The 10304-nt window shown below is 38.9% G+C and overlaps 1 protein-coding gene across 3 annotated transcripts; it reads right to left on the bottom strand.

Moving 5' to 3' along the window:
• Positions 1 to 206: 206 nt before the first annotated feature.
• On the bottom strand, positions 207 to 7445 carry LOC100695342 (butyrophilin subfamily 1 member A1). Of its 3 annotated transcripts, XM_019354782.2 has the most exons (6): positions 7319 to 7444; positions 4083 to 4191; positions 3053 to 3394; positions 1791 to 2072; positions 1489 to 1632; positions 207 to 270 (listed from the first exon to the last, which is right to left on the bottom strand). In XM_019354782.2, the coding sequence occupies exons 2-6, from the start codon at positions 4180 to 4182 to the stop codon at positions 242 to 244; spliced, it is 897 nt and encodes a 298-aa protein (XP_019210327.1). In that variant the 5' UTR covers positions 4183 to 4191; positions 7319 to 7444; the 3' UTR covers positions 207 to 241. The 3 variants fall into 3 exon arrangements, with proteins under 3 accessions (XP_019210327.1, XP_019210332.1, XP_013119935.1); XM_019354787.2 differs by lacking the exon at positions 1489 to 1632 and having other exon boundaries at positions 212 to 270; XM_013264481.3 differs by lacking the exon at positions 207 to 270 and having other exon boundaries at positions 1016 to 1632; positions 7319 to 7445.
• Between the last annotated feature and the right edge of the window lie 2859 nt (positions 7446 to 10304).

The raw sequence follows: 10304 nt of genomic DNA, 5'->3' as shown, positions 1-10304 counted from the left end.
ATTTCCTAATAAGACTGATTCAGGACAGACAATTAGTTATGTTAAACTTTCTAGCAGTCCTTCACAAACAGGGAACAGTCTGTCTATTCTCTCCATCTGTCAGCTGCTGCTGGCTCTTCCTCCTCCTCTTCCTCACACACTGCTGAGTTTGTCCTGGTGGATCATCAGGGGTGCAAAGCCTCACAGATGATGTGCAGCAGTGGGTCCCTCAGTCTGTCCTCACTCTGGACACTTGCAGTTGTCACACATGGAAATCAAATGTGCGATAAGCTGCAGGATTCAAACACAAGTGTAACTTATAAATACATGTTCATACTTTTATTCCACAATCAGAGAGAAAGAAACAGAGAGAGAGTGCAGGACAGACAGACAGGTGACAGTCTCAGGTGTATACACTGCTACAAAACAGCACAAGAGAAGTCCTCACACCTTCGCCTTCCATGCAGGTTTGTAAAGGTGCACAGCAGCTAAAAGATCTCCTTTGTTATAAAAAAGTCAAAAGCAGATCTCAGGCTGCTAATGCAGGGAACTGCACACAGGGTGAGCCCTGGTTTTTCAGTAGTGGGTACCACATGGTTTTCCTTTCATGAGGGATCCACTCAGTCACCGGCTCCTTGGTCTCAGAAAATGCTCCTATGTTCTTTTCCATCAGCTGCTTGGCCTCCACCTCTGTGCCCCCCAACCCCATTCCTCACCCAAAGAAGAGGATTCAGCAGTCAGCCTCTTTGGAGATTGTCCCCTCATCTTCTGGAGAGGAAGTTTCTTCATCTTGGGCAGATGTCTTTTCTTCAAGGGCAGAGGACTGCTGCTGTCCTTGCTCTCTGACCAGATCGTATAGACAGTGCTTGAAGCAGTGATGACCCTTGTACAAACTCAGGAATTGAAACAACTAACAGTGACCCTACATCCACACATTCAGAAGTAAGAGACTCTAAAAGTGGTAAAAATGAACCCACCCCCCCCCCAAAATAAAATCCTACACAGAGTGAATATCGGTTTGTTCATAGTGGAGTATTTTTTTGATGTTGTTGATTTTGTGCTCTTTAAATTTATTAAATTTCTTTCAATTTATTGTTTAACCATTTAGTTATTGACTGACTGAAAACAGTGCTGGTCTTTCCTGTTCCTTCATTCTAGGAACTAATTTTAGCCTGAAGTCACAGTGAATTCATACGTCTGTGAATGTTTGATTAGTTGATGATCAGTTTTTTCCCTCTTCCCTCTCTTTCTTATGTTAAACATTTTCTTTAAGATGTGTTATTATGACTCTAATGAAGGCCGAAAGCTGAATGTGTAACTAATACTATTCACTACAAATGTTGCTGTAGTTTTGACTTCCTCTACTATAAAAACATGGTGCTGCATGTGAGCAGACGCAGCCCAAAGTGACATAAAATAAACTCTTGATGGTTTGATTATATACAAAGAAAAAATCATAATACTTTAAGAGGCTAAAACATTCATTATTCACACTAAAATGTGACTCACTGAATTTGTCGCATCTCCGTTTCCATAAAAAGAAAACAGCAACAATCAGAATGAGGACAACAGCAACAATGATGACTGTGACAATGGCGATGTTTGGATTACTAGTTGGATTACTGGAAGGACTGATGATAATGAAGAAATCATCTGGAAAAAATAACAACATGTTCATAGTTGGTAATAACTCAAAACTAAAACTCTTTTTTTCCTTCTTTTGGCTGATTTCACTATGTCCCGTCTTTGAATCTTCACTGTTAGACTTGTCTCCCTCTTATTCACATCAATAATATAATCATTAAATGTACCTGGAACATGTATGTGTGTCTCTCTGCTCTGGTTGGTGTTCCTCTGTTGGACTCTGCAGGTGATGTTGTTGCTGTGTCTCTTCTCCACAGTCACTCTGCTGCTGACAGTATAGAGGTCATCAGGACCTCTGAGGGTCTCTGTAGGTCCAGCAGAGAGGAGGTTTCCCTCACCGTCCAACCACAGCAGCTCAGGCTCTGGATACCAGCCTGCAGACTCGCACTGTAACACCACCCTGCTGCTGATGGTGCTGTTAATCTCTGCAGCAGGTGAAGAGGCAGCACCTGAAAAAGAGAACAGTTTGTCTCACTGAAACATATTTTTATTTTTATTCACATTATAGCTGATGGATTGTGAGGATAGTTCTGATATTAAATTGATGATTATGATAATAAAAAAAACTGTACTACTACAGCACCTGAAAAAGAGTACATCTCAGCAACTAAAAGCTGTATTTCCATACAATTTGTTGCTTTTCTTTTCTTCTTCGCTAGTTGACATTTTTGAATGGACTGTACAAGACTTTACCAGAGACGGACAGTGACAGAGACAGGTGTATCTGCCCAATAGATATGCTGTGGATAATGGGTACGGATCATTAGTATTGAATTACTGTATCCTTAAGATAAAGCTGCCTGGAATTTGTTCAGTTATTCGGTGGAAGATGTCTAGCAATGCTAAACATCTGGGTGTATGAAAAAAAACATTGGCTGAAGCATTTTCTGTATATGTTGATATGAAACAATCAGGCTTAAAATTCAGTGAGTTTTGAACGGTGTCTGGGATTAAAGACTACTGTAAGGAAAATGAAATGAATTTAATGAAAGATCAATTATTATAACCCTTGTATGGTGTTCGGGTCTGTGAGACCCATGCCATTTAGAGGCCGTTGCCCCTTTAGGCAGTATATACCATCAAAGCCTGCAAAATATGGTATAAGGATATGTACACTTGATTATAACTGATTTTATTTTTTTTATAACATTTTATTGACAAAAAACGAGAAGCACATTAATTCATAAATGTGATCGAACAAAGGTAAAAGGAAAAAATTAACCATGTTTGCTGTTCACATGGCTCGTAATTGGGATAAAGTAAACATCTGTTGAGTAATTTAACATAAAATTTTTTGATAGTGTTAATTGGAAAGCCAAAACGCTAGCGGGTCCACCAGACCCATGAACGCTGGCTGAGTAACAAAAATACGAACACCATACAAGGATTAAACATATAATGCATTTGAAACCATAATATGCTGATTTACCAACAACAAGCTGAACTGTAGTGTGTTTATTTAACTCTGGAACAAAACATTTGTACGTTCCCTCATCAGACAGTTTGACTTTAGAGATTTTCAGTGAAATGTTTCCATTCTTCAGTTCATCTGTGAACAGAGACGTTCTTCTGGTGTAGGACGGATGTTTTTTAGACTCCAGGTCCACACCGTCACGCCACACGAGGACAAATCTGGGGTCTAGATCAGACCTCGCCCACTCCACAGCCATGTCAAAAGCATCCATAACAGGGTCCAGGTTACATGGCAAAATGATGTCATCACCAATCAAAGCCACTACTGGCTGAAGCGGACCGATAACCTCTGACTGACCTGAAGAGAAGAAGGTTTCATTTAGTAACTAAAGTAAAAGATTGCAGCAAACACAAAATACACGTGCCTGAAAAAGCCGAAGAGTCACACTGTATTTGGCCTACAAGCTCCACAGGCTTACAACCGTCTTACCAAGACCTGTGATTGTTATTTAAAGACCAAAAGAAATCACACTTAATACTGTCTTTTGCTTTTTTCTTCTTCTTTTTTTGCGGGGTTGCAGGGTCAGCTTTGAAAGTCATTGTTTTTTAAGGATCCTAACTTTACTTTTAACCCCAAACAGTCACATAGTACTGTATGGGGTAATCTTATGTAAATAGCACATATTAACATGACTCAAATTCAACTGCCATAGTTCAGTTTTCACTTTGCTAGTCAAGGTGAAACTTTAATGAAATTTGAACCACAACTGAAACAACATTATAATATCACAATTAAATTACAATATTTTGAGTCACTTATTTATACAAAGCTGTGCTGACGACTGCTGTTATAAAATATGAATGTCTGTATTGCTCATGTGCGTCCACTTTTAGACTGGAAACATTTTTCTTTGATGAAGCGCAATCAGTAAGAAAGGAGGAAGAACTGCACTATTAACCCAACAGGTGGACCTGAAACCTTGTGTGTAAATTGTTGTTGTAGAAAAAGAAATAATAACTCTTTTACACTGATGTGTTTCACTTACCTCTGCATGAGTGTATCAGGGCAAAACAAGCAGCTGTGTAGAAAACCAGGACACTGCACCGATCACACAGAACCATAAAGGATCGTCTCACATGGAGCATGGTGTGATTCTGAAAGTAGAGATGAAAAACCTTTGTGAGGAAAACGTTTCCAGAAACCAAAACCTGTTGGACAGATGCAGAAAACATCATTTGATCAGAGGTCTAACTTGGAGTCTGGGATTAAACTGAGAAAATCGAAGTTAACGTGTGTTAACTCACAGATAATATGACATATAAAAAAGTCTGTGGATTTCTGACAAAATCATTTTTTTACATTCATCACAAACAGGACAAGGCCTGTGTTGATGTGAAATAAAATAAAATTTTATTGTAACACAGTTTTTCACAACTGTTAACATATATCGTTGTGTGTTTTTTCCATAAGAGTTTTGTGTTTTGAGAATATAGTTTTTTTTCTTTCTGCTCTCTAATCAGTTTTCCTTACTTTTTACATTTTAGTCACAGCTTTCCTTATTTCTTAAAAAACTATTAATAAGTAGGGAATCAAGTTAACATGTTTTATTTAAAAAGTGTGAACCTATGTGTCATATGTTCAATTTTGTTAACGTATTTATTATCATTCCATAGTTTTGAATTACTGAAATGATTTTACTCTCCTGCTCTGCCTCTTATTTTCATCCATAGTTGTATCAAACTTCACTTCACCCCTGCTGGCTCTGCATATTTTGATTAAATTGCATCCGCATCAAACAGGTGTGCACAGTTGTGATTTGCTGTGTTTAAAAGTGATATCTTTTATGTAGTCGTGTTTAGTTTTAGTCTCCAGTTGTTTAGATCATGCATCATCAGCAGTGTTGGGTAAGTTACTTTAAATTAGTAACTTAGTTACATTACTAGTTACTTCTCTAAAAAAGTAACTCAGTTACTTCAAGTTACTCGTTACTTTCAAAGTAACTAGTTACTAGGGAAAGTAACTTTGGTTTTACTCAGAATTCTCTTGTTAATGTGTTGCTTCCGTAACTGGATACCCAGCCAGACTGCCAGTCTTCTAGCTTGCTTACTTGCCACAAGTGCACTGTGCCACCTACCAATAGAAAGGAAAAAATAATGTGCACATTTCCACGAGAGAAATCCCACGCCTGGACCGTCGTTGACCGCCGCCATGATTCTAGCCTGCTTTTTACATCCAACACAAAAACTGCAGTCGTGGTGCTTTTGATTGTACTCAGAACTTGGAAATTCTGCCTTCTGAATAGGAAGATGTAGGTAACACCAGACTGCAGATGAGCTGCATACAGAGCTGGACTGGGACAAAAAAATAGTCCCGGGCATTTTGACTAGAGACCGGCCCACCATTATAGGAAAAATCATAAAGCCTTTGAATGAAAATAAACACTGTTGTGACAGTGATGTACACTGTTCTGATGGTATATATGTATCAATCTATCAATCGTTTGTTGTAAGACTCAGATAATTATTTTTTTAAAAGCGAGACATTTTAAATGAGAATAAGAAAGAAAAGTATTTCCTTGTGCCCCCCTTTCCCTGTTAATGCCCTACATGGACCCCTGGCAACACTTTGCTAGACCCGCCCCTGCACAGTTACCAGCTGTCAGCTACTTAGAAAAAGGATCCTGGTGTTATTTGTCTCTCAGAAACAGTTCATAACTTCCCTTCAACTCATTCATGTCACCTAAAAGGTAAACCTGTTTCTCCATCACCTGTTCAGCTCTGATGATTCAGTAAGGACATCTCCTGGTTTCATCTGCATGTTTCCCTCTCACCAGATAACCAAACCGATATCATGACCAGCAGCTTTACAGCTGTGGCTCCAGCAAACATCAGCTGATACTAGAAATTAATATTAAATAAATTCTAACAACAGCTGATCAAGCTTAAACGTGCTGCTGTTGTTTAACGCGACATCCGCTGGTTTCCTCTTTCTGGCGCAAAGTGGGCGATAAATAAACAAGAGAGAAAAGCCGATCAGCTGATCATTGATCAGTTTCGTGATTGAAGTAGAAACGGGAGAGGAGAGAATGAGAGAAGAAGAGGCAGCTGTGCAGCTTCAGCTTTGTGTCTTTTTCATTGTAGCTGAAGTCCGGGACAAACTGTGTTCCTTTTCACCTCAGTACGAAACGCGTAATATTTTCTCTGAATACCAGACGATTCTGTTTTTTAGGGGACGGTTGGCAACTCTAATAATTAACCGTATGAACAAAATAAAGTTCAACATCAGTAACATAGCACCCACACAGCTGTATAGAAACTCCGTCATGCTAGCTAGTACGCAGTACGAAAATGTCAGCATACCGAAAATAAACTCCACCTAAACTTGGTTTATATCTGACCCAGATAGACTGCAGGTCATAACTTCTTACCTGAAGTACAGTTCATCTGACACGCCGGCGGCCGCTTCGGGTCTCTCCTCTTGCCTCCCTTTTCCCTCATCCACCTGCTGGCCTCCACCACTTGCTAATGTTATTGAATCTGTGGAAGCTCCGCGATATCCACCACACGAAGTAACGAGTAACGAGCCTATCTAAATCCCAGTAACGAGTAACGCGTTCCTGGTTTTGGCATAATAACTAGTTACCGTGCTCGTTACCACAATAATAACGTAGTTACTGTAACGCGTTACTTAATAACGCGTTAGTCCCAACACTGATCATCAGTGAATCACTGTGAAAAATGTGTTTCAGATTCAATGAACAGTTTAGGATTTTGAGAGAATAGGAATTGGCGCCCCCTGCCGGCCGTGACGACAGAGTTTCAAGTTCTGCAGCGCAAGAATTAAACTATAACCACGGGAGAGAGTGAATCGAAGCAGAAATTGGTTTGAGTTCAGATTTAAATCTTTACCATAAAAAAGACACATTTCTTTCCTGTGTGATATCTGTGTCCTTTCTGCTGCAGTCCGCACTGAGTTTAGTTTCACTTTCATTTACAATAAAAGAGCGATAATGTGGAGACCAGATTTATTCCGACACGTGTTTATTTCAAATATAAGACGGTCTGAAAAGGGGATTTAAAGCTTTGTTAAGTCGGCCTTCATATAAATATTAAAACCTGTCGATCACCTGCGCACTTCCACTATCATTACGAAGGCGGAGGCGGGAGCCATTCCCACGGGACACACACGACCATCTTCATTTATTTGAACACATAATAAGATTTCTGTTTTAAGAACAAAATATCCAACATAGGTACAACATCTGTTTAAGCATCTGCATACCTGTTTCTCAAAGTCCTCTGCCTGATGTCAAGAAAAGGGGGAGAAAAATGCTCCTGTAACCTGGAGCGAGTGTTCCCGTGTTTCCTGTTTTCTCTCTCTCTCTCTCTTTTCCAGAACGAAAAACGTCCGAATCTGAGTCACTGTTACTTTAAGCTGTAATATATGCAGTCTGATCAATGTGCATTTGTTATGTTTCATTTACAAATAATGTATAATTCCATCAACTCCAAGAAATCAAAGCTAGACTTAAAAAAAGATAATAAAAATAAAACACAAAAACCAAACAACACGTTTCAATTCTCCTGGTTTATCCTGCAGTATTTAGGTGTTTTTTTTTCCATACTGAGACTCCAGAGAGAGTGAGACTGCAGAGATGCAGCAAGTCAGTTTCAACAAATTTATTAACAAAATAAGTAAAAATAATATTGAGGTACAGCAAAGAAATCAGCAAATGAAGTGTCAGGAGTGAGAATACCACCAGACCTGGAATTAAAACCAGACATTGCTTAAAACGAGAAGAGTTACTGCCACCATGTTGCTCTATAATAGCAGCTTAACAGGGAACCTACAGAGAGGAGTGCCCAAGGGGTGCCACCAGTTACTCACCCATGATGCCACATTGCAACTGAAATTGTGTACTTGTACATGATTCTAACTGTGTTCTGGACAACAGGATAGCAGAGGAGCCGCACCAAGGCCTGAGAGGAAGAGAGAAACATTCCATCAGCTTACTGTAGAGAGTGTTGTATCGCTTTAACTTCAGAAAGTGTTGCGTAACAACACTTAATAATTTTTCACTCAGTTGTCTTCCGTTCTTTGCGCCCGCCAGTAATAAAAATGTAATAATTAGTTTGGCCACTATTGCTTTTGTTGTTGATTTTATTGTTGCAGTTTGTTAGGTTTTTTTTCTGTTTTTTTTTTTCAGTGTGGAAATGGACACGAGGTGAATTCAGTTACTCACAAATTATTGTAGTTTTTTTTTTTATGTCTACTTTGTCAGGCCCCTACAACCCCGAATTACACCAGCAAGACAATGGATGTATATTCACTTTGTTGCTAGTACGTAACCTAAAAATAACATATTTTTTTTTAGAAAGAGACATTTAGATCTAAAGTAACAACACCCGAAAGAATAAAACGATAATAATAATTTTACAGTTAATTTTAAATGGTTTCTGTCAGGTTCATATTGTTGATTGTCATTTATGCTTAGAAATATTTAACCATATATGCTTAGAAGTGTATAATCAATGTCATGTTGGTAGAGGTTTGATCCTTAATAGTCTGCAAAAACTTTTTGTGCATTCCAGAGTGTTCTGGCATTCACACCCACATCCTGGGAGCATGGGAGAGGTCGTACCTTCTCTTATTGTTTTGTGGTAGAATAAACGTATCTATGTCTGTTTTAGTCTAAGTGCCTTTTGTTTAGATGAACTGCTGGACTTCCAGACCAGCAGGTTTAGGGAAGTCGTTTACAGGGTCACACTCTGACCCCCCCCCCCCCCCCCCCCCCCCTCACACACACACACACACACACACATATATATATGTATATAAGTATACACAACGCACAGGCAAGGTACTCTTTGTTTGTATGTAAACGTCATATGTTAATGAACCTATGTATATTCATGTAACCTAAATAAAAGAGCAGTGTTACGGGGGAGCAGACGAGAGCGATGGGGTCAAGCGAAGGAACGGCGCTTGTCGTGGTTCTCTCCCTCATATATGAGTAACACAAAGAACTTTGCCTACTTGGTGTTCAATGCTTTTGTTGTGTAGCTGAATTGTCTTGAACGTTCCAGCAAATAGGTTTAAACTACAAACCTATCAGTTTCCATGTTGGATTTACTCATTTCATTTTAGTCTCTATTAGTTTGTTGTATTATTTTAAAATGGTGTGTATTTGAAGTGCCAAAATTTAAGATCAGAATACATTATTGTTGTGTTTCTATGTACCACTAGCCATTATAGCTCTTTTACTTGTGGGTTACAGACAAAAATATAAGAATAACATGGATGCAAAGGATGCCACCACTAGCCTTTTACTTTTAAAGCCCGGCAACAACGGCCCCAGGCCTACACAATCAAACACTCGCGCACAATTGAGCACAGAGTGCTCACACAAATACACCACATCCCTCTTTTCCAAGACTGACTAGCGGTCCACGGATCTAGCCATCTGTACCTGAAATCCTGCAGTGCATCACATTAATTCAATCGTATTTCAGTGTGCATATTTCATATTTCAAAGAACTAAAAACATATTATAAACAATTTCAAGTGTTCTGTTTCCTAATCTTTCTCTCTCTCTTTTTTTTTAACAATTCACATTGCTTAATTCTGCTGAACAACTCACATGACCTTCCTATGTAGTTATTCTCTATACTGGGCAGGGCATTTGACAGCTCTGCCACTTCTGGTGTAGCATGTAGGTTTATTGTCCATGGTCAAAGGAGGTGTATTGTGTGGGATCATTTGGTGGGGGGTCAGGTGACTCGAGGGTCTGAGGAGGTGTCAACTCTAGTGCATCTGTTCATCTAGGTAAGTGTCTCTGAACAAAGTCGGGTGCATTTTCCTCAGATGGTGCTTGTTCCTTCTCAGCACCCTGTACCTGCTGGTGTCTGCATAGTGTGTGGTTTGACGAACAATATTTGTCTCTTATATATAATAAATCTATATATACACTGTCAAAGATATTTTGAGTCAAAATTTAATGTGACAGGAAATTTGAATAAATGCAACTTGAATCTTTACTGAAGTTCAGTATTTGACAGGGTTCAAGCTCACTGCTGTAATATATCATAATAATCTAATAATAAATATGATATTGGCCATATTATATTTATATTAACAAAGTGAGATGATTTTAGTCTCATGAACAACGTTAGCTAATTGTTATTTACTAACTAATCTTAAAATGACTGTTCAGTACAAAATTGAAGCCCAACAATCATGTTTTACAGTCCTGTGGTCTCAGCCTCAG

Source organism: Oreochromis niloticus, linkage group LG3 (genome assembly GCF_001858045.2).
Source record: "Oreochromis niloticus isolate F11D_XX linkage group LG3, O_niloticus_UMD_NMBU, whole genome shotgun sequence".
Classification (NCBI taxonomy): domain Eukaryota; kingdom Metazoa; phylum Chordata; class Actinopteri; order Cichliformes; family Cichlidae; genus Oreochromis; species Oreochromis niloticus.
The sequence above is the reverse complement of the archived record's forward strand: the minus strand, read 5'-3'. Positions and strand labels throughout refer to the sequence as shown.

What these genes read in the sequence shown, in the direction of transcription:
- LOC100695342 (XM_013264481.3), bottom strand. Translation starts at nt 4,182, where the DNA reads ATGCTCCATGTGAGACGATCCTTTATGGTTCTGTGTGATCGGTGCAGT. An exon ending in CCTGATACACTCATGCAGAG is followed by an intron (nt 3,395 to 4,082) that starts GTAAGTGAAACA and finishes TCTTCTCTTCAG; the next exon opens with GTCAGTCAGAGGTTATCGGT. An exon ending in GACACACATACATGTTCCAG is followed by an intron (nt 1,633 to 1,790) that starts GTACATTTAATG and finishes TATTTTTTCCAG; the next exon opens with ATGATTTCTTCATTATCATC.